Source organism: Cololabis saira, chromosome 3, assembly GCF_033807715.1.
Source record: "Cololabis saira isolate AMF1-May2022 chromosome 3, fColSai1.1, whole genome shotgun sequence".
NCBI lineage: Eukaryota > Metazoa > Chordata > Actinopteri > Beloniformes > Belonidae > Cololabis > Cololabis saira.
Genome location: NC_084589.1, coordinates 23,365,883 through 23,391,247, shown reverse-complemented (window position 1 = coordinate 23,391,247; position 25,365 = coordinate 23,365,883). Strand labels below are relative to the sequence as shown.

Here is a 25,365-nt window from a genome sequence, read left to right as displayed (position 1 = left end):
TCAGCAGTGGTGGGGCCGACCGGGCCAGCAGGTTAATGAAGGCAATGGGATTAATACCCAGGGAATGAAGCCCCCTCAGGGGCAGGAGAAGGGATGCTGCATCATTAGAGCCCCGTTAACCTGGGGGCAACACAAGGAGTGTATGTTTCACTATGTGCCTCAAAGGTGGACGAATTGTACTCTGTCTTTACTCACACCCCAGTGGAGGCTACTTAAATCTGAGGTATAGTTAATAACAGTTATGTTGCAACAACACACACTTTTTCAGGGTAATAACCTAAAATTGTATAGATTCTTACGGTGTAAACAGGTTTACATTTGCATTGTGAGTTTGTGTTTTTATTTAGGGGACTGATTTATGCACTTTAAGAGTTTTACGAGATGTGTAGCTCAGTTTCCAACGCGACTGAAACTCAACAAACACATTCTGAGTTTTTTCTCCCCTTCGCTCCTCAGAAAATAATCTTTTGTATTTCATGTTCAAACCAAGGCTGCAGTTACACCAGATCTTGATTGAACATAAACAGGAACATTTGAAATCACTGCGTTGGACTAGTCTGCCCTCCATTTCATCTGAATGTTTATACTTCCTGTAAGGGGCCCTCTATTTATGGACAACTGAAGAGCACAAATAATCATTCTTCTCATGTGAAAAATCTGCTTTTGTTATCTGCAAAGTTTTGCTGTGCCTTTGTGTACGCTCACCCTGCCTTCTGATTGCCTGTTTATTATTCCAGCATTTCTGCTTAGCCAATGGAGATCTGGCCAATTCCTAAAGGTGCCAAGCCTTTTCCAGCCCTTTCCTGTCCGTGACATCATTGTGTACAGGTCTGAGATACAGTGATCCATGTCCTTTCTGCAGCCTGGGTGGCACACATCACTTGGAAAAAAAAAGGTTAAACACAAGGTGCACAAGCTTTGACTGTGCCATTTGGACATCCTGAATGCAGTGAAATCACGAGCCAGACCGGTGTCGTCATTCTCTCTGGCCAGCAAGCCTTTTTTCTGTGATAAATACTGACACGCTGCAGGTTCATATTTACAGTTTAATTCTCCAATTTGTTCAACATGATATGTGTTTACAAGCCTTCAAGCAGACCTAAAAATTGCCCACTTAGCATTTTCTCTAGAAGCCAAATAGATTCATCTGTTGCATCTATTTCTTGCCAAGAATCCCAAGATTTAATCTTTCAAGTTTTATGTATGATCGTTTTCCTCCAGGGCCACACAGCATTTCTGACAAAAACTTTATAGTGCTTTGTGGTATTTCAATTTCTTTAAAACGATAGGAAACTGTCCATTCAAAGGCAAAAGAGTTGGTCCTCCTTCTGACAATTCTCCCAATGACCCCATGCAAAATGAAGAAAGTAAAAAACAACAAAATAATTTTGTCTTTGGGTGTTAAGAAGCAAATAATAGCGTCTCAGTTTAAAAGCGGAGGAAATAACCAGCATATCAAATACAGTGTCAAGACATTTCTGTTCTTCGTTTAGCAAACTGCTTTTGAAGCTATATACACAATCCTTCTTTTTTAGATTTTTTCAGTGCACCACAGGTGTGTGTCTACGTTATTTACATTTCAAATGCAGCTGAAACTGTGCATGGAAGCTTTTTTGAGACGTTATAATGTCAAGTTAAAAATGCAGCATTGGTATCTCCCTGGATCGAACGTATTCATTTTAGGTTTCATAACAGTCTTATGCACCTCCCTAACATTGATGAGGAAACAACTCTCTGGGGTTTTATCAAGCATTTGGTTTGTGGTGTTTTGGAGATATTATTCAAAATCTTGTAAATCATCAATTGTTTTCAAACTAAATTCATTATAGATAAAAATGTTGTTTTTTTAACTCTTTGCTTGTATTATAATATATAACCTTAGATATGATAGAGTAAAAAAACTTTGCAGTTTTCCATCCATCCATCCATCCATCCATCCATCCATCCATCCATCCATCCATCCATCCATCCATCCATCCATCCATCCATCCATCCATCCATCCATCCATCCATCCATCCATCCATCCATCCATCCACCCATGTTTTCCTGCACTTGCTTCATCTGAAAGTCAGGGTTCATCCTGGACAGGTCACCATCACAGAGATATGCAGTTTCATATTTGTTTCAGATTAAAATTCAAGGGAATGCAAACTTTTAACAGCATGTTAAATACTGTTGCCTCCAACAGAAGGAATGTAATGTTAGATTTTAATGTTGCAGTAAAGCTGTATTTGGTTGGAACAATGTTTTTTTCTTCTTTTAAAGGTTTGTGATCAAACCTTTATGATCAAACAAATTAAATTAGACTGAACAATAATGTTGGAGTAATTTTCCTTTCAGAAACACACACACAAAAATATGTTTATATATATATATATATATATATATATATATATATATATATATATATATATATATATATATATATATATATATATATATATATACATATATGTATATATATATATATATATATATATATATATATATATATATATATATATATATATATATATATATATATATATATATATATATATATATATATATATATAAACATATTTTTTGTTTTAATGTCACTTTATGTAACTATTTTATACAACTTTTGTCTAATAGAGTCTAATAATTATTTCTTGCTGTTTAGCTCTCGCTTGCTATTAACAAATTGTCCATATTATTGTAAAACTGTTTTTTTCATCTTTACTATATCTTTTTTCAGTAACATATATAATCAAGTATCTAACTCTGTTGTATTGGTTCATATGAAGTAATTTGTTTCTGGAATGACCTCTATGAGTGCATTAAAGCTGCATTATTAATGTGTTCAATAATGAGCACACTGCAGACACAGGAGGTCTGCACTGTTGCTGTCTGTTTCTGTTTGGCCTCGCATCTGTTTCTTTGCCTTAAGTGCAGTTTTGATTCTGACCTGGTCTCCGTGCGGCTTAGCTGCTGCTGGATTTAATAGTCACTCTCTGAGCCACTGCTTGAGGTCAAAGTAAAACTGGGACTGGGTGTTGACAAAAAAAGCATTAATATCGTTATTATTGTTACGCATCGAGTCTGGAAAATGACAAATCGAAATTTTCAATGAAATCTGCACCTGCTTGTTTTTCCCTGTTAGATGCTGAAAAAGTGTATTTGATCGCTCGCGCATGCGCACGCGCACGCATGCACGCACACACACTTTTAGAACAAAAAGCTGAGGTGAGCTGTTGAAGCTTTTTCGTATTGTCTACATTTGAAAAACGAAAATAATAAAAAGTCTAATAATTTAATAAAAATAAACATAAAACAATAGAATGAAAAAGAAGTGCAATTATTTGGTAAATCTACAGCTGAATCTGTTACCCGATTAATAAATAACCCGTTTGACGTGTCGCACCTTCAGGCAAAGAATACCTAGACGTTTTATCTTGAATCCCTTTACGATTTGTGTAGCTTTTATTATTATTAGAAATAATAATAATAATAATAATAATAATAATAATAATAATAATAATAATAATAATAATAATAATAATAATCAACACCTAAATCTTTGACCTGATTTTAAGTTAGATTGATAAACTTACCAGATGAGTATACGGTCTTATTAAATAGGAACACATTTTTTTCAAATGAAAAAATAAATAAATAAAAAGAAGAAAAAAATAGGGAAATCGAGTGAAAAGGTTTTCTCATTAAATGCTCCTCTGACATTTATAACAGATGCTGTACGATGCCATGCAGGGCCTCTGCATCATTTCATTTTAGGAAATGGGTGGGTGATAAAGGCAGAACATTTCTCAGGGACACCCCCAACTCCCAGGTCACACACACACACACACACACACACACACACACACACACACACACACACACACACACACACACACACACACACACACACACACACACACACACACAGCTTCTCAGTCCAATCCCTTTAGCGTAGTAGGCCCGGAGCTTGAAAAACATCCTGTCTTTTCATTTAAGTGCTGAGCCTCCGCAGCCAAACAAACAGCGACTCCACATCCCGCACTGTCCTCTGCACGGCCGACTCTCCCCTGCTCTCTCATCCTACCTTTCAGTCCCGGCCCCGTCGTTTACGTCTACTGGTAAACCATATTTCCCCGGAGAGAGCCCTTTGATAATCCATTGTAATCAAAACTACACTTGGATCGCCTAAATGTCTCATCCCGAGCTCCGGGTGAAGCGTCTGCGTGGAAACAAAGCTGCTGCGAGTTCTCTCTGCAGAGAAATGCTGCACAATGTGAGGCTCGGCTCAGTCTGAACATCTGCTCGTTTCACGTGACTTTTTTTTAAAATACTAACATCTGTTCTAAATAGGTTTCATTCTGTGCCTCTGCATTGTGTCAATTGCCAACTCCTCTCCTCTGAAAAAAGAGAAGGGGAATTATCTAAGGCTTTTACATTGCGTAAGTAAGGGATTGACGTAGTAACGTTTTTTTAAAAAAAGTGGATTTGGAGTTACCGACATCAGGCTAAGTCCTACATGTTTGTTAATCTGATTGAAAAGCCATAACTGTACAACTTTCAAAAACAGCTGTTTGTTGATGTTCGGGCCCTGATTATGCTCCAGGGGCTTTGCTGGGACCTTGAATGAGAACAGGCTCCACAGCCAGACCTCCAGCCCGCACCTTCACCGCCTTCTTAAATTTCATAGACATCTGGGAATTCCATACATGCCTCGCAAGCCAATTACACACCTTCAAACGGGCACGGACTTTGATTTGGACATCTAGAAACACTTTCCCAGATCACAAAGATCAATCACAGCACGATAACAGGAGGCTATGAAAGATTTATTTAGTGACAATAATCGGAAATACCCTTCAAATGTCCTGAGCTGCAAACTGTGCGCTCACACCATGACTTATAGATAAATACATAAATCGTATAATGTTTAATTTTGTCATTGTGATCTTTCTGAAACAAAAAGCCCTGAATTGGCTCAGAAAGAGGCTGAACGGAGAATGTCGCATGCTTGGGCCCACATGCAGGCTGACATGACCTCAATGTAACTTATTTGCTTATAATGGTGAGCTTCAGGCACAGACTTTAATCCAACTATAAACAAACCCAGGAAAAGAGACAGTGTGATAGAAACTGGAGAGGCTTTTAAATCTTTAATTAAAATGTCATTTCGTGTAAGCTGTGTTTTTCTGCACCAGATTATTTTCCTGCAATAAAAAGTCTCTCACGTTTGAATTATGCGTTAACAGTGGCCTTTCTTGAATCTGTTTTAGTATTAAAAAGGGGAGAAAAAAAACGGAAATGGAAAACTTATGAAACCGATTTTTTCCTTGTTTCTTTCTTTTTCTTTCTCCTTTTTTCTGGTGTGTTTCTTCAACGGTTTTATTTGAACAAGTAAAATCGACATCTGTTTTCACTGGTGGATGCCAAAGCTTTTGGTGTTATTACGGCTTAGAAGTTTGCAACTGTAACCCCAATCCACGTGATATACACACGAAAACTTTATGATTTATAGTGACATCATTTTAATTGTTGCCTCCCTAGGTTGTCCGCCAGATGCGCCATGAAGATGAAAATAAAGACAAAGCCAAATCATTTCGTCGTCTGTTTCTTTAATGCAAAAAATATACAAACATTTACAAAAGAAATGGTAAAAAAAAAAAAAATAAGAATGTGTTTTTTTCCATTTCAGACACAGGATGTAACACTCTTCACCAATAAATAAATAAATGTATTCTGAAAATATTTTTTTGCACAGGTTACATCCACAAAGTCAGTCTGTAATATGAGCTACATCACCAGTTGACAGGCACGCACCAAAAAACTGAGACTTCAATGATGCGCTTTGACCTCCATAGAAACAAGTCCAAAGGCACGGATTTAACAAGATTTTTTTTAATCACACACACACACACACACACACACACACACACACACACACACACACACTATATATATATATATATATATATATATATATATATATATATATATATATATATATATATATATATATATATATATATATATATTCAACATTCGTCGTCAACAACATGAAAACTCATCAGAATGGGGAGTGTGGAGCGGACGCACGGCTGTCGGGCCTCTAAAAAGTGATCCCCATGCAGAGCTTCAGTCGTCTTTGGCTTAAGTGATCCCATGTATCCAGCATTGGACTCCAGACTGTCCCTTCAGAACGTGATAAGTAGATTCAGCAGTCACCTGCAGGTCAGATAATGCATTTATTGTCACTATACTCTGCATACAAACCAAAGCTGGTCTATTAGGTTGCACTATAAAAATATACAACCACCAGAATAATTTCTGATATATAGATATATGTTTTATTAGCCCCCTCCCCACCACCTCCTCCCATATCTCAAGCCTGGATCATGCATTTGGTTGAAGAAGCAATCGTACCATTTTGGGCATAGCTCCTCTAGATGCTAGTGAGATGTTGACATGGACCAAGCGCCCTCCATCCTCCACACGGAGAAGGCGTAGCTCAGCCTCTCATGAGCCACATAACTACAACTTGACATCTTGGAGTCCAGCTCGTCGCTCTGCAGCACCTGGCAGAGGAAGTCGATGTACCTGGCCGCGAGTTTTAGAGTCTGTATTTTGCTGAGTTTGTCCGAGGGCAAAGTGGGGATAATTTTCCGCAAAGATGCGAACGCCTCGTTGAGGGACTGCGTCCTCTGTCGCTCCCGGACGTTGGCCATGACCCTCTGCGACTGGAGCTCCTCGAAAGACTGGGGGCTGCTGCTGTTGGACTTCTTCCCCCTTTTCCCAGGGGTAGGGCTATCTGAGTCCTCCCCGTTTTTCCTGCTCGGTCTCCTCTTCCTCCCACATCTCTTCGGCGCTGTGTCCAGCTCCCCCTCGCTGTTGCTCACGCTGTCCGCAGGAGAGACAGGAGAGCTGCCCGACTCTTCCCCCACATTTTCCTCAGACATTTCCACCTGGGTAGATGGCAGCCGGAGAGAGAGAGAGAGTCCGAAAGCTTATTCCCCTCTCATGAAGTCAGGGAGTTAGTCCACCTGAAGAGCTGTCGGACTTTGAAGACATCAAATAATCCATAGATGAGTTCCTGGGAGGACAACTCTTTTCTGTTACTTGAGAAACTTAAGCACTTCTTATAGGCTGCATGGCGTAAACTTTTTTGGGGAAGGACAGGATTGGTTAAGAGGATGAATTACGTGAAGCAAGGGGAGGGAGCATCCGAGCAACTGTTAGACACGCTTTTATACACATAGTCAGAACTGGAGAAGATAACTAGAGGCGCTGTTTCAGATGATTATATACCATTATCATGAAAAAAGTAAAATAACCTTGCAAAACCTCCAAAATAAATGACACAAAAGAGTCACTGAATGTTAATTATCCAATCATGTTCAACAGAAAAAGTAAAGAATATTTATTTTAAAAACGAAAATGAAACAAATTTACTCAATATATAACAGCTTGTAGATCCTTTATTCTTTCCTTCATTCTTCATCCATTTAAAAGGGCATACTGTCCTCCTGCATTCATTTCCATCATTAGTCTCTTTCTAGAAATCATTCCTTGGCACATCTCCGTTCACATAAACAATGTGGATTTTGAATGCAGTTTCTCATCTAGTCTTACTTAAACCAAGTGAGATCAACGGACCTTCACATATGCAATATTGGATCTCAGTCTTACATTTTTGACAATGAGCCAGTAATGCCCCAAACTTTTGTTTCTTTTCATTTAGAGCACTGTATGTTCCAATTATGTTCCTCACAACAGGACACGCTATCTTGTATGTCACAACCTGCCACAAATATAAGTAAAATGCAGGTAAAATAAACCTGTCTTTGTTCATTCAGAAATAAGGAGGAAAGAGATGAGAAGAGAGAGGCTCTGTGTGTTTGGCTCTTTGGCAACTAGGCTGGTGATACAATATCCATCTTGTTTAGTGGAGGATTACTTTGTTTAGGTTGAGAAGACTGTGGTCCACAGGAGCAGCATCTGGCTCAGGAAACAGGGGGGCACGCAGGGTCATAGGTCACAACACCCGCGAAACATCCATTTACATCTTCGTGGAGGCCTGAGAGTGAGGTATTGTTCCAAGAGAAAAACAGGATTGTTTAAGTGCAGCTTGAGCTGTGTCTTCTTGATGAAATGTGTTACATTTTATCTAATGAGAGGGTAAATTGCATTCAGTTTCACTTTCTGAACAAGCTTATTCATTTATATCACTGTGCTGCAGAGTAATTGTGATTAAAGGTTAATGTTTGGAACTTCCGTATGTTTGCAAAAAGAGTTGATGATGCAGAGAAGGAAAAGACAGAGCCACTCTAGTCTCATTCAGGTGAATGAACTACCTGGCTGGTGTCTCTGTCCATGGTGCTGATGTCAACACACTGCAGCCTCAACCTGTCGCACCTCACAGGTGAGCAGGCGGCTATTCACTCTTCTTTTTGTATGGATCTGTTCATCTTCACCTGATGCTCTCAGCACAAGGAGAGATAACCCAGCAGATTTAAATCTTGTGTTTATGTGACAGTTTAATGGGATGCTGCTTTAAAATAAAATTGCACTTGTATACAAATGTTATTATTCCATGTAAATGTGCCATTAGTAGCATTTTTGAGATGAACTGCTCTTAATATAAATATATTAACAAAACAACGTTTACAAGATAAATAAATAAGTAGAAATTCGAGACATACATTATTCTACTTCAATAAATCAGGTTAATATTCAATTTGATGTGTCACTCTACTAAAGAAATGTTAATGCTAAACAACTTATAATAAAGATCCAGAGTTGGAAGAAATACAATAAAAAATGCAAAACTATTTTACTATTAATGTAAAAGCTTGTAATATTATAAAATCTGTTTTTTGTTTTGTTTTGTTTTGTTAATTTTCTTGGTCAAACAGTGAACCTTTTACATTTGCAGTGAATGCAGGTCCTCCTTCTGTAGCATGGAGATGGTTTGCTGTTTGCCCAGAATGGATGAACCGAGCTGTCACTCTGGAGTTGGGCTGTTTTTGATCTTCATGGGCCAGGTGGGGGTGAGGGTATTCAGTTGATTGAAATATGCTACTTCACTCTTGGATTCAAAATAAATACCGTACATAAATATATATATTTTTAAAAATATGTACACTGTTATACTTAAGGTATACTTACTTTTTAATCATACTTAGGTAGGCTATGACTGTTCACAGACCTGCATAAGCAACATACCTTTTACCAAGGGTGCTACTAGGGGGAGACAATAAGTGAAGCACCTATGACATATAATTAAGTGTATTTATGACCTGAAATACACTTAATCATTGGTAGAAATTAGTTAGGTATTATTCGTTTTCAGGGAAACATTTATTACAATGTCCACCTCTGTGGGTTCACTAGAAAGGAACCTGTAACAAAAAAAATTTAGATGACATAACATGCAATAAATAACCACTGTAATATAAGTTTGGACATTGATGCTGTGATTACATTTTCCGTCAGTTACACCCTTAACCCAAACTTCAGATCATTACTTATTAAAGAACAATAGCACATAAACTAGCATGGACGTTCTCTCTAGATTGTCATTTTTTGGCAGATTACTATGCTGAGTTCAACTCTGTGCTGCTGAAGTAACTGAGAAAACACAGCTGCTTCTCAAGAATATGATGTCATCAGAAGATAACTTCTCCAGTGTTGATCTTTAATAAAGACAAAACCTTCATCTGTCACTTACAGACTGTTTAGAGACAAGTACATGAAGAGGACAGTTTTTCAGTGCTATTTGCGTAGCTTCTACTAAACCTTGAGATGTGGCAAATCATGAATGAAGTGAGCTAATGTACAGTGGGTATTATGATAAAGGCAAATGTATATCACTGACTCATGCAACTTGACACGCCAGTCATGAATGACCTCAAAGCATCATTAACCACCCCTCCCTGAGGTCACATCAAGGGAGACACAACTCAGGCTCTCACTCACTAAGTACTGACTCAGTGCCAGATCCGCAGAGACCTGTCTATTTTCTCTTCTTGGGCCTCGGAAGGCAGTGTTTCCCTATCAGCCCTCTCATATCTATTTGAAAAAACAAACCACAGTCCTCCACATGTATGAGTCTCCCACAATTGACAGCGATATTCATGTTCACTCCATTAAAGGCTAACCACAGTGGGTCCAGTGCCAGCTCACCAAGATGGATCAACTGCACAGAATGAGAAAAGACAGAGGTTCAGTCTTCAAAGACCAGCTCCAGATAGGCTTTAATCAACCCTCCGACCAACAAGGTCAAGCAGTAGTGTTGGATGACAAGATTTTTTTCTGCGCAATCGTCTCACAATGTCCAATTCTTCAGAAAAGTCCAGACGTGGTATCAGTGTTTTTTCCTGATAGCCGAAGTCCAGTGCGCAGTGCGAGAGGGTTTGGGGTGTTGAACTGGGGAGGTGATGATGAAAACAGTCTTTTATAAGCTGTCTGGGCACACAGGAGCCAGGACTCCTGAAGTTAGCTGTAAAAAGAAAGCCTTTGAAAGCAGAGCACTTTGATGTTGCGGGTTCTAATCGTGGCACAAGTTGAGATTGCTGGAGCAAAATACAGTTAAACTTTGTCTCAGAGACTGTAGTCAAGGCCTCCCATTACCGGAGTCTTATCTCACCAAAAGTGCAGATTTTGGTGAAATGACAGGCTGATTTTGTGGGTGCAGGAGCACACACGTGAGTGTAATGCATGTGTTAGATCTATTCATGGGATCCTAATGACTCTATGGGGTATCAGACAGCTCAACCACACAATGACACCTTATTAGCCACAAAGAACCAACAAACGTCCAGTATGTTTTCACAGCTTGGAAGCTCGGGGTGATGTGGGGTCTTTGGAGGAACTGGCATTCGAGCAGTACACACACACACACACACACACACACACACACACACACACACACACACACACACACACACACACACACACACACACACACACACACACACACACACACACACACACACACACACACACACACACACACACACACACACACACAAAACAAACAGACAGTCTCCTCCAGTTTTAGGGATGAGTTTCACTGACCAAATGTTGCTAAAAAAAACAAAATAACAATGTATTCAGGAAAAGGACACTTCACTGTGTCTGTGTAGTTTTACTTTTTAGTCAGTGAAAACCATTAAATGAGCATGATCTCATATGTTTGGTCCTCCTGCCATAGCTACGACGTATACCTCAGTGCCACTGAGCCGTGCCTTCTAGTCCCTATAAAGCATGTTGCCACCCAGCAGACCACACACACATTCACCCAGGCTGCTGCGCTGTGGAGATCAGTGCACTGACCCATGCAATGAAAATACATCTTCACAGACTAGCAGTAGCTTTATCAAATTTTGGAGTAAAGGAGCTTGACAGATGTTAACGTGAGTTTTGCAATACTACGTATTTGTGTACATACTTGCCATATAAATTCAGAATTAAAATAAATTATCTCCAATGTAATATCAGATTTGAACAAGAGAAGTGCAGTGTCATAATCTCATACGTATTACACAATCCAGGAAGTGAGCCAGCTCTGAATTTTGTCCATTTATCTTGTGCATCCACACCTGGCACCGTTTCACCAAAGGTTGAACAGTTTTACACTGTAAAACACCGGCACAGTCTTAAATATTGACTGTCACACAAAATAAAAAATTCAGTCAATAGCCTTATTGACTTACTGTAATTTCTCTTTTTTCATGACGGTGAACACACACAGATGCTAGTGACCTTTGTTCGTAAAATTATATTGTAGTACTAGAAATTGAAAGAAAAGGTTGAAATAGTACAGAGAAAGAGAAAAATAGAAAGAGAAAGAGAGAGAGGGAGAGAGAGAGAGAGAAAGAGAGAGAGACAGAGGGGAAGAAAGAGACAATGGGGCATGGTGGAAATCTCCAGAGATCACCAATAATGCATCAAGATGTTATGTTTGTTGCCTGGCAACAGCTGAACTAATGACTTCACATACAGACAAGGTGAACTTTATCAGTAGAGAGTATGGACAGAAACTCACAGCCGGCAGTTCAATATCTGGTGCAGAGATGCCCCTTCACAGTAATGTGTATACCGTTCCACCATCTGTTCTTATAAAGCACTGCAGTCCATCTTCCTATAAGTACTATAAGTTTGCAGTCCTCATCTCTCTATTTTGTCTGAAAGCTGGGCAGATAGATTTTGAAGTTCAGAGTATGTCCAGAGTCCAGAGAGTTTTCCTGAACCTAAGTCATGGAACAAATATTACTTAACTCTCAACAGTCCCGCACCACTTCAAGCTCATCCATTTTATGTGGTGGTGAGCTCAAATTCTCCATGACAATTAAAGAGAAGAAATATATAAATATTCTTGCCTCTTGCACTTTCCTATACACCTCCCTTACCTCCCCTAGACTTATACATCAACACATCTGTATTTGGGGGGCAGAGCTTATTCAAGGCATTTGCTTGGTCTTTGGAAAGCTCAGTTTCTTCTCATTGTCATGGTTCGTCATCATGACAGATGTTGAAAGTGCCTGGATTTTCTATAGAAATCCTTTAAGGAGCACAGCATCTAAACCAGAAAAATAAATTAAAATGTATTCATAATTTATAATTAATTTATAATTAAAATTAGCATTTTGACACAAAAGCTCATTAGAAAAGATCAAGGTAACACTAACAGATAATTTTACCAGAGCTACTGCAACAGGCTGGGGGATCAGGGATCAGGGGCATCAGGCATCTGAAACAGTATACCATGTACAGCATCTTAAGGTCCTTGTAGAAACAAGCCTTGAGTATCAGCCCATAGTTCTTTGCTATACGTCATCCTCAGTTCTTTGTGCTTGTTTTCTTGTCTCACTTAAAAACAGGTATCAGGTGGTTAGATTTACATATACATAAAGAACAATTTGTACAACATTTATAAAGCTAACTTACCTGCAATCGTTCAAGGAACGGTGCTGGGGAGAAAGTGAATTAACACAGATCTAGTATATCTTTAATTATTTTTGTCTCTCTATGTAAGCAGTACTGTGCTGGGATCAAAAGAGAAAATGAACTGCAGTGTATGTGCATGATACATTTCTTTAATATCCTGAAAATTGAGCAAAATGAAACAACACATGTTGTATCTGTTGTGTCCACATGTGTTTGTTTAGAGAGCAAAACCTATTTTTTAAAAAGGAAGAAAAATAATTGAAGAAAATCACTTCAAACCCTTCAAATCCAACAACAAATTCCTGGCAATGCAATCCTTGAAAGAGCAACCGAGATAAAAACTTTTAGCTCTGAAAAGAATGTAGCTCCACATTTACAAAACAGCATCTGAAGACTTTTTGAACAACATCCTTTGATTAAATGATTAGAGATATTTAACTATAATGCTTCAGCAAAGGCAGCACTGTGGCCTGAAGGTTAACGTTATTGCAGGTTTGATCTGGTCCCCCAACAGGGACCTTTCTGTTCTCCCTGTGCTCAGGCTTCCTCCAAAAGTCCCAAAACCCATTTCCGGTTAACTGGTAAGTCTAAAATGGCCATATAAGTGCCTGTCTTTTTTAAATTAACTAATACAGGGTCAGTTGTCAAGCATGCCCCAGCCATAACTCACCTCAGAGGGTGCACTTTATTGCAGGCCAGGTCGGATGTAAAGTGAATGATGTGGGATGGGGGGACCTACGATGAGGAGGTCTGCAAGATTCTCGTCCTTAGAGCAGAGAATGTCATATTACGGGAACGTAATATGCGATTGGCAATTAAAATGACAGGCCACATCTTTACAAGAAACTAAACTGAGTTAATTGACAACATGAAGAGCCTTAGCAAGAACCACAAAAGCAGGAGTGGCAGAGGATGACTGAACTGGTCACATTTGGATTTGGTAGGGAAGCCACTCTGCAAACCCTGTTGTTATTCAGCAGGGATCTGGCATACACTCCATCTCCTGCACCCATTGCTGCACTAACCAGCTCTTTCGATGTTGGTGAAGTCATCGATGCCAATCAAACAGATAGCAGAGCTGCCATATTATGCAGTACCACTCCAGTACCGGGAAGGCAATAACACGTCTTGTGTTCACACTGCCTAGTGCGTGTTACACATGAGTTCTTCATCCATGGAAAGTAACAAGATCTTATTCAAAATGCCCTTTATGTGGCCCTCCAATATACTGATGACGTTCCAGTGTGTACCCCAGCCTTTTGCCTTAGGAGAGCTGGGATAGGCTCCAGCAGATTCCCACAAAACTGTAAATATTACATATTCACTGCTGTTCCACATTGCCATTGCATCGAAATTTTATTCTGATGCAAATCCGGAAGTCTAAGTCTATGACCCTTAAAAGGAATAAACAGGTATAATTAATGGGTGATGTTTCATATAGACAAAATTGAATTGATAAGTTGTTTTTGACAAAATCTAAGCACAGCAAATCAATACTAACACCTTGTTGTTGGAGCTGTAATAATTTGGGCTTGTTTTGCTGTCACAGCATCTATCAGTCATAAAGCTGACCATGAACTCTGCCCACAAAACATTCTCAAAATAAATGGAAAAGCATTGGTCTTCCAGCTAAAACGTGTCTGAAGTTGGGTCATGCAACAGAACAGTGATACCAAGCAGTTGTGCAGTGGTCCCTTGACATGTGGGTATACTCTTACAGTAATGCAAGCCCTTTTTAAGCAGCCCATACAGCAAAGGATGAATGCCTGATTTATACACAGTGACATGTAAGACTATTCTACTTAGTTTACCTAAAATTGTGTTAGCAGTGTTTACTGATTGTCCACTTATCTGTTTTGTTTGATTTGTATTTCTACCCCCTAAACAGCTAATTACACATGATGTACCATGACTGTATCTGTGGCCATCTGCCTGGACTATCGAGCCCAGCCCTGACACGCTATTGGCATCATTTAAAAGGTCCGGCAATAAAAAAGGGCAGAACCACCGTAGTGGATGTCTTCACTCACTCCATTCATTTTACCGGCATCTTTGGTTGTGGGTGAAGAGGCTGCACCTCTTTAACTGTCGGTATCCTCTGCTACAGGAGCAGAAGACAGATAGCCTACTGTGCGGGCCAATGCTAATGCTGCTACCGGCTTACAGAACCGGTGTAGCATCGGTAACATTAGCTGACATAGTGGTTGATGCAGATTTGTAAGGATGTTTGTAATTGTGAAGGACATTTTTGGTTTGAGTAGCTCCCTTCATCCATCCTGTTCATAATTTAAAGGAAACTGTGATGAAGTTAGTGTGCAATAAAATGATGGCAAGCCAATTTGTTGTTGGTGGTGGGTTTATTGTGTCCCTGCTCCCGCACTCGTGCTCAACAGTGCAAAACAACAAAGAAAAAGAACGAACAAAACACTATTTACAGCTATGTACATGAGAGTATCCACTCTCAGACCGTTTATCCGTAATCCAATCCGTAATCTGTTATTCCAATAAACCAATATTTTACTTTACTTTACTTTATTTTACTTTACTTTACTTTACTTTACTTTACTTTACTTTACTTTACACTCTTCTCCACAAGGCAAATGTTTATCAGTCAACTTGATTTTCTCCTTCAATACAGTCACTATAATGTTTTATCACGAAAAGAAAAATCATATAAATTACCTTCATTGTTATCATTTTAATGCAAATGCAAAAAGGTCTTTATAACCCAAAAATAAATGCATAAACTAAAATACACGTTTGGCGGGAATTTTTGGGGACCGGTGAGCGTGACGTCACGTCCCCTGCCCCGCAATCAGCTGATCTTAAATGAGTGGCGTCTCCCCGCTCCTGTTTGTACCCATAAAAAGTAAGTTGCGTCTTATAGTCTTGCGCGGATAACGTGTGCACCTCTTAATCTTTTGCTGAATTCAGACGTTATTATTTCCCTCTAGAGTGTTTCATATAAGGACTGCTCTGTCACAGAAACGAACAAACTTAATAGTAGGCATTATTTGTTTTCCCAGGGATTTCCTGCCCTATTCTCCCTCCGATTGGCTCCCCAGTCCCCATGCCTAAACCTAACCAATCTAACCAACAAAGGCAACAAGTATTATCCAATAAGCCAGTGTGGGCTGGTCATGCTCTCATTATCCTATGAAAGAAAATTGGGCAATTTGAGTTGCAGACACCACTGAATTCCTCCAAAACCCTAATACACCAGAGTTCTGTTGTCCTCATAACCGCGAAAAACAAAGAATCGTGAAAAGCAAATTTAGCATGGAAAAATCCTTTTATTTCTCTTTATAATCCACAGGCATTGCTGTCAACAGCTTTTCATCTGAGTGATTTACCACTGATGAAAAAGTGCCAGTGAAATAGTTACCAGAGTGGATAAAAGGCTACAAATCCAATACAGCTCATCTGAGGTAAATGTTATAGGATTTTCAGTTTTTATGCAAACGCAAGAAAACTCACCAAGTGACAAAAACTGTGTTACACTCCTGAGACTGTAAAAGAAATCCAACAAATCCTTTAATATGAGACCTGTCTGCAACTTTGTGAAAAGTTATGATATTAAAAACACAGGCATTCGAGTAAATTTACCTAACAAACGCATCGACACAAGAGGAACCTTCGGAGCTATTTTAAAACTTGCTTTTCTTGCAGCAAATTAAGGCATCAGTGGAATGGACAGTGTATTTTCATAAGGAACACACCCACATCTAGAAGTGCTGTGAATGTGCTTTGAATATCCTTTTCCCAAGAGTGAGTCCCCCATTTTTATTAAGATTTACCATAACTGACTTGACAAACCACTTTGGCAGGTTACTCATCCATCATGGTCTAAGTATGAAATAATTACAACTTAAATTTACAAATTAAAACTGGAAAATGCAGCAGTCAGTAGAGGCTTTGTTTTGAAATGTCTTAAAAAAAGAAATCTAGTTTGATAACGCTGATTGAGCACATGCCATGTCACATGTAGCAGACTTGTGAAAGTGATGATCATTGGGATGGTAGTGCAGCACGATTCTTTGCTCTAACCACACGTGCTGCGAGGACTCCCACCACAGACCCCGTTAATAGGGATCCTGGGAGGTCAAACAGAGTGCTCCAGCTGCACAAGAGGATAAATAGTGTTCAGGGGAATGATGGACAGAGGTGTGGGGGTGGGGTGGAGTACCTGGGGAGTGATCAGGGAAGAGGAGACGGAGGAGAAGAAGGTCTCCCATCCACTGCCAAAAACAACACAGGAGGACTAGGAAAGATTGTGGCTTTCAGATATATAGATAGATAGATAGACAGATAGATAGATATATAGATAGACAGAGGACTTCCTACTCTCTTCTCTTCGTATCAGTCAACACATTCTTTCATGAATTCAAAGATGCATCAACATTTGCAGGAAGTCGATGCTAAATGATGTGTGATGTAGTAACAACACTACCTCTCGTCTGAACAACAGTTGCGTTCCCATCTACCCTAGATTTCTGCTCACCTTTGCTCCTCCCTGTGTGTCAGTTAGAGGTGACCTTCTCCTCCTCCTTAAGTCAAACTAATCTGTCAGGACACAACAGACCTGCCTCTCCAGCTATGTTGATTTTGGAACGGAAAACCTTCGTCTCTGCTTGTTCTCCCTCTTGGTTGATGGAAATTGACCAAAGAGACACTCTTCTGTGCCAGAGTTATCTAGTCTTCCTTTATCTTGACCGACTGTAGATTTGTAGTTCTTTATAATTAGTCTCATGATACCGCTCTTTCTAACTCATCAGTGAGGAAGTTGTGTGATTGTGGCCACCCTGCTCTTTTCAAGATGTGAAGGTCTTAGCTTGAGACGAGGCACTGGAAAGTTTTCAGACAAGCTTTTTTACCATCACAAATTGGTAGAATCTCTTCACAGCATGGCCAACATTCAGATGAACAGCAGAGCTGTCATTGCAGAATGTAGCTCATTCAGATATAGAGCTTTGGTCTGTCAGAGACATTACTTGTTGTTGTGAGGACCAGACACCTGCGTGTTATGGCCATTCTTACCATCTGCAGGAAATTTTCAAGTAATAGAGTGTAAAAGGAATGTGTCTATATAAAAAGACTGAGCAGCGGTGGTTGTGGTGAAAACTGATTGGCACTCTGGAACAACTGTACTGTAGTATTAATCGGATACTTGCAGTTAGTTTCTATCTCTAATCCACCCAGTCTCTGAGAGAAATGTTTCACTACTTTGATATAACATACTTATTTGGCAACTATTAACATGTCAGTTGCCTAAAAAGCTTGTTGGACCACAGTAACCCAAGCGTGTTGTACAAATACGTCTTGAAAGATCGATTAATGTTAGATGTTAACAGTTCCCATTCTGATCCCCTGTCATATTCTCCCTTCAAAGTATCATTTGATGTAAGAAAAAATGTTTGTAATATTGAAGAATTGTTTCTTTTTCTTTTCTACCCCATTAATCATCTTATGACAGCCAGTTTTTATTTAAATGCAACTCATATTTTAATTTGAAGGGCACTACAGATGAAAACAGTTGCACTTAACTGTAAAATGAAGTAGTTCCACATCAACCAGCTATGATAAAATGAGACAACTGTATGCACCAGTCGGATCAAAATTCTGTCATTTTCTATCTTTTCTGTTGATTGTATTTATTTGCTGATCATTTTAAATGCAATACTCTTACTCATGAGGCACAGCTTTTTAAAGTATTTGTACTACTTTGACAGCTATCTATGAGTTTTCAGATTTTTTTTAAAACATATATGTTGTTTTATTCAAAGTACATTTTTGCACATTAATGCTGAATACATCATACAAACAGTACATAACCACAAATTACATGGTTAAAAAGGTGGCAAAAATGATTAGATCTTATGCTGTTATAGGGATGCATTCTTTATGAAAAAATAGACAAAAAATAGATAAATAAAAGAGGAGATATAGTGAAGGGCTTATTATCAAATGTTGTGCTGCCATCCTGCACATTCCCGTGTCTCATCCCCAGCCCTCCTACAGCTGCTTTTTAGATTACTGACAAAATGGGAGTGTCGGTGCTGGTGCATCAGACCTGTCAGTAGACACGCTCTTGGCACCTCCTCCACAATACATCTGACAAATCTTCTTACTGCAATGTGATCGCATCAACAAAAATAAACCTGCCTGCTAACAATGGGGGGAAATAGGAGAAGCCCCATCATTCCACTGAAGGCGCTCTGATTTCAGTAAACCAAAGACTTTGTTGTGGTTTGAGGTGCAGATGTGGATGTTTATTTAAGAAAAAAAAAGTACTTATTTATGTTTCCTAATTTTGTGTAATCTTCATTATCACAGTGTTTTGCCATGACGAAACTCAGATTCTGTGAAGCTGGCTAGTGGAAAATGTGAGCGAAGGAGAGAGTAAAGTGAAGCGTCCAAGGATGTGGATGGTGATTACTCACAAAACCGCTTCAAATGCTGCCAAACACTTCAGGTTATTATTATTTTTCTTTTTCCTGTGAGTCATTTGGTAATAGAGCTTCCTCTTTCCCAGCGGTGGTCATGTGAAGAGGCTCCATGCAGGCTGTTAGTCAGAAGAAAGGCACTGATCTCTGGGCAACATTCAACACCTCACAACATAAAATGTAAACAATTCCTGCTAAAACTGGAAACTATGAATCATTAAAGGTTTATAAAACTGCAGCTGTACGCCCATCTCTATATTATTTGTGATAGAGACTTTCAAACAACAATTCAGAGCTCTGGTTTTATTTTACAGACTTTGTTTTCAGTCATTATGCATTGGTATGCGTGTTAAATAAAACTGATCCTAAAGGAAATTTTAAACGCTGTTACAGTTAAATAACTTTACTGTAGATGTTCTTTTCAGCTCGTGTTTCTTTTTCTTAATGTATGGAGTTCAACTTTGTTGCAGGTTGATACTCTGTGCATGTAATCTTTCACCAAGTGACTAAAACATTAGTGATAAATGAAGTGCAGCCACAGAAACTATAAACCTGCTTTTTGCTGACTTTTCCTAATTGCTGAACTTTTTCCTCTTTCACATCATCTATTACTGAATTATTAGTGTCCACTCTAAGAGTGGTAGAGGGTGGAGGGCAGTGGGGGCTATAGGGGACTAGGAGATACCAACATTACCTTTGCAGGATGCATAAATCACCAGGCTAATAAATTGAAAGCTAAATGACTTTTTGCCCTCGACATATATCATGGAGGCAAACCAAATGAAGTCTTATATACCCTGGAGGACAGAGGAATGCTTCTGTTCATAACAGTGATTTGTAGATGGCTCTCAATGCTGTGTGCTTAAAAAAAAAGTACTTGGGAAGCATGCTTAGTTAGAAGAGCTGGTTATATATGCATTGAAGAGATAGGAACCTTTTTTTGTTTTTGGTATGAAAAATACATGAAACAATCAAAAAGCTTGTGACTATAAAGAGCAACTATATTCTTTGTAGGCTATTGTTAAATGCTTTTTAACAGCTTCAGCAGTGGAAGTTAATAAAAAAAACATCTGGTGAATATAATTAAAATATAATACATAGAGAAAATTTGTGGAGTGGACAGACTCCATCCTAATTTATTTATTTTAAAAAAGCTTGCGTACACCAGGACGCATCTTAGTGGACACCAAAGCCTGAATTATGGTACCGCGTTAAATCGACGGCGTAGCCTACGGCGTAGGCTCGGCGTTGGTGTAACGCGGAACCATAAATCAGCCTTAAGCAACGTGCCTGAAACCAGTCCTTCAACATCAACGCAATGGCTCCATCTACAGGACCAACGCTGTCAACCTCTCTGCTGTTTGACAATGAATTCAGCAGGGAAACACTGAAAATACTAATGTGTACCTCTGCAATAATACATTTTTATAATTATAAGATTTATCTAACGTTCAAACCAACAATAAACTAAAAATATAGACAAAAATATGTATTAAAATTTTTTAAAAGATTAATGTTTTACACCTTAGCAGAGGACTATTTGTTGCTATGTTGGAATACCTAGAAATCGAAGTCTGCTTTGACTATTTCTCAGTATCGTCAGTTTAATTTATTGTATTGTCTGTAATGTAGGTCTCCTCCTTTGCACCACAGATTAGTGAAACTGCAGAGTAAAAGTAGAGCTCATGGTGCACACCCACAGTAAAGCAAGGCAAGAAAGGTATGCACAAAGTGTGGGAACTGAACACTTTGGAAGAGATATAAACATCGTAATTTTTTTTTTCGATTATTTTTTATTCCTGCACTTTAATCAAAACTGCATTTTGGCAGGGTAAAATATCTCTAGCCAGTCAGGGTCTGAAACAGTTTCCTGCTGTTCACATGAAAGCCTTTGAGTCTTGCTACACTCATGATGATGGCTCTGCAAATGTTTATCTAACGATACAGGCTAAAAGATCACAATAAGCAAAATGTGTACGTGAATACATGCATTCAGCTTCTGCACTGACGCTGCGACGTGCTGACCTCTAAAACAAATCTTGACAAGCACAAATATGTGAAGACACACCTTTCTGTTCAAGTGTGGAGTCTTTCTTTTATATTTCTTAAACCTCTATAGTCAGAGGTGCCTTCACAGATTTTTAAAGAGAATTCCTTTGGTAGAATAGATCAGGATATTGATTGTTGAACTGTAATATTGTAAAGCAATATTTACGGGCAGTGATGCATTTTCCTACCCGCCTTCCTGTCTGTGTCTATAGCGGTAGTGCATGGAGAGCGATGGCTGAAAGCCAAATGGAGTTGGTCACAAAAAAAATTCCACCTCAATTATATGGAGTTGGTTTGGATTTTCTGCAAATGATCAAATGTAATTTCCAAATTGTGTACAGAAACTGTTCGCACGTCGGGTGGGAACACGACAAATCTGCTTAATCACCTGAAGAGGAAGCACCCCGAGCAGTAGGCCTATGCTGAGAGCCAAACAGCGAGGCGGCACCACAGGTGGAGGCAGTAGCTAGTGTGAGACAAAACAGACAACATAACAGGCATTTGACAAGTCAAGCAAGCGATGGAAAGAGGTAACAGAAGCTGTTACCTTTTTATCTCGCAAAGGATATGGTACCGTTAAAGACAGTAGAAAACGAGGGGTTCAAACGCCTACTTAAAGTAGCTGACCCGCAGTTTAGTTTAGTTTAGTTTATTTAGGATCCCCATTAGCTGTTACACTTGGCAACAGCTAATCTTCCTGGGGACCTCAAAATATCATACAAAATACATACAAAAAACTTGAATTAAAAATAAAAATAAAAATACAAATATTGCAAGAGAGAACAATTCATTAAAAAAGTTAAAAGTTTTTAACTTTTTTATGTTTTTATTACGTTTTATGGCTGGGCAGTAGGAGCTGCCCAGCCATAAATACTTCTCCAATTGTGTATTTTTCTTTTTTTCCAATTTAAGATCATGATAAAATTGAAATCGTGATTTTATTTAAAAAAAATTGTGATATGATATATTTCCATATTGCCCACCCCTCCTTGCAACTTGAACAACCTGCACCTGAGAAGATAACGTTATCATTCTCAAGTTATTAGCTTTAACTATTTCATATCTGCTGGACTTAGTCTGGATAATATTTGTGTGTGATTTTTATTTTATTTTATTTTATTCACTTTTTAAGTTTTAGCTCACAGAAGAGTTTGAATGCTGAACATTAAGGGGAACCTAATAAAGCCCTGAAATCAAGCAGTTGGTGGCAGTTGTGTTGGTGGTAAAACATTTACTCTAACTGTATGCCATTGCAGGAGGGAGGGGTAAAATATGTCCCAGTATAGTAAACACAGTCAACATCTTCTCAGTCCATACTTCAAGACTTTTATCAGAAAGAAGAAATGCATTAGTGTTTTAGTTTTTCTTGGCACTCGGCTGGGTAAAAAAAGCAGCACTTAATCCAGGAAAATATTGTGCCAAATTATCCTTAAGCCTACCTAGATCACCAGAGCAGACAGGGCAGCAGAATGTGCTTTGTTTGTGAAGTCTCACCCTGTCATTTGTCCTAATGATAAGCCTGTGTGTGTGTGTGTGTGTGTGTGTGTGTGTGTGTGTGTGTGTGTGTGTGTGTGTGTGTGTGTGTGTGTGTGTGTGTGTGTGTGTGTGTGTGTGTGTGTGTGTGTGTGTGTGTGTGTGTGTGTGTGTGTGTGTGTGTGTGTGTGTGTGTGTGTTTGAGGGGGTAGTTGTAACTTTTGGGAATGAATAAAAGCTGGAAAAAAAACTCCTGTGTGCTCATTGATGCATTGCTGAAAGATCAAGGGATGGACTTGGAATGAACAGACCTGGGAACATTTTCCCTGCTGTATTTTGTTCTGTATAAATCCACAGGAGACACAAAGAACACAGATCTGGATGCAGATCAGACTTCACTGATTTATAAAGGCTGGGCATGCTGTTGTCACATGTTTGGCGGGAGTGTCATTGAACAAGAAGTGCTTATTTTTAAGGGTTAAAATCTGTTTATGAACGTCAGCTGCTGTTGGCTTTGAGCTCAGAGTGACACACAATACCACAGTAGCCTGAAGAAAACTGTTGTGTGAATGAGACCTATTAAACGTCTTTTCTAGGACACAGAAAATACCCCACAGTGCAAACCTTTAAATCTTCATCTCAGAACTCTCAGTTTTCTTTGTTTTTGGCACTAGAGTTTATATAACCCATTTGTTTTTTTCCTTTTAGTTGTATATTTTCTCACGGGATTTCTGAGTGGTGGTTCTTATTTTCCTACTTGATCATTTGTAATTTCTTGATTGTTCATGAAGATAAAGCTTATTTAGCCTTTTTGGTAATCCTACCTCATATGTGCCTTCTTTGAGTTCCATTTTTAAACACACATCTAAAAGTAAGGTTGCAAACATAGAAAGACAAGCAGGAGCATTCATAATAGATAACTGTTATATGCTGCTGCTGCTGCTGCTGCTGCTGCTGCTGCTGCTGCTGCTGCTGCTGCTGCTATAAAAGGCATCCAAAACAACATGCTCACATATCATTAGTCATAATGTTTAACGCCTGGCTGCATGTGAAAAATGTTATTTTTAGGCTTTAACAGTTTGCATTTATTTCACTCAGGGTTTTTATTCCTGTAAAAACAAGAGCTTTTATATGTTGCTCACAATATTATCAAACTTTTTCTTGCAACGTATTGCTAAGCTAATACTTGAGTTTTGACATATGTATGTTGATGCAACCTTTTTTTTTTTGCACACATCACCTCATTGTACAGGAAATTTGAGTCGACTAGATGTTTAATCATTAAAGTTTATTTGTCATCTGTGATAAATTACGTTTTAACCAGGGCATCAGGTAAAAAATCTTATCGGCAATCCTTCCCCTGAGCCAACACTCAGCCATAATCACTATAACAGTGAACATTTGTCTGTTTCCTGGTGAAGGATAGAGTGACTGCAGAGAGGGTCTCCACAGATACCATTACAAGATTTTCCCAGAACAAATGTTGCAAATCACTGAACTGAATTTGTTATTTAGGAGAAATGGTAATGTTGCTTTTGATTTAAACTTGAGGGTCTACTTTTCTATGTATAGCACCAAATCACTGAAGTCCCTTTCTTTTGTATGCACATGATTTAGTGGCAAAATAACCACTTAAAAGAAAGAACAATCGCAGTTCAAATCTTTGCTGGACTTGTTTTGTGCGATGTTTGCATGCCCTCCCTGTTTCTTTGCAGGTTTTCGTTTCCTCTCACGCTGCAAAGACATTCAGGTTAGGTTAAATGGTCATTCTAAATTGGCCACAGGTGTGAAGGAGAGTGTGTGGTTGTTTTGGTCTCATTTGTCTCTTTGTGGCCCTGTGATTGACAGCAGAGGGGTATTCCAGAAAGCAGGTTAAAAAAACTCTGAGTCTAAACCTGAACTCTGAGTTGACTTACAGTACCCTGAGATAGGAAACTCAGAGTTTTCACAAAACCCTGTACACCGGGGCTACCTGCCTCCCACCTACAGCTGGGAGAGACTCCAGGCCCCCGGTGAGCCTGATTGAATGAGGGGGGTATTTTAATGTTTGAGAAAGAAACAAAAACTTTTTCCTGATAAAAAAATAAGTAAATTCCTACATCTTTGACCCTTAATTAATAGTCTCCATATGTTTTCTGTTTCATATCCTGATTTTGTTCTTGTCATGGTAAGGTATGTTTTGCTATCACACTCCTAAACAAAACAAAACAAAAAAAATTGGACTGCACTACTCTGCAATTCAATCTCCTTTTGAGATGTAATCAGTTCAGTCTTTTGCCTGAAACCATTTTACTAGCTCTATTTACTTTTCCAGCGGTGCATTGAGTTAAAGTCAGATAAAGAATGAGCACATGCAACTCTCAGCCGAAACCAACTTAACCAACAAGTGCAGGGAAAAGTAAACATCCAAAGAAAATCAATGAGAGACTAACACAGAAAGTCCTTTATTCCGATGGTTTGACTGGAATAAAACTG

General features: G+C 38.9%; 1 protein-coding gene across 1 annotated transcript; it reads right to left on the bottom strand.

The window, feature by feature from the left end:
* Positions 1-5,585: 5,585 nt before the first annotated feature.
* Positions 5,586-7,070, bottom strand: twist1b (twist family bHLH transcription factor 1b). Its single transcript, XM_061716648.1, has 2 exons — positions 6,401-7,070; positions 5,586-6,202 (listed from the first exon to the last, which is right to left on the bottom strand). The coding sequence occupies exon 1, from the start codon at positions 6,931-6,933 to the stop codon at positions 6,427-6,429; it is 507 nt and encodes a 168-aa protein (XP_061572632.1). The 5' UTR covers positions 6,934-7,070; the 3' UTR covers positions 5,586-6,202; positions 6,401-6,426.
* Between the last annotated feature and the right edge of the window lie 18,295 nt (positions 7,071-25,365).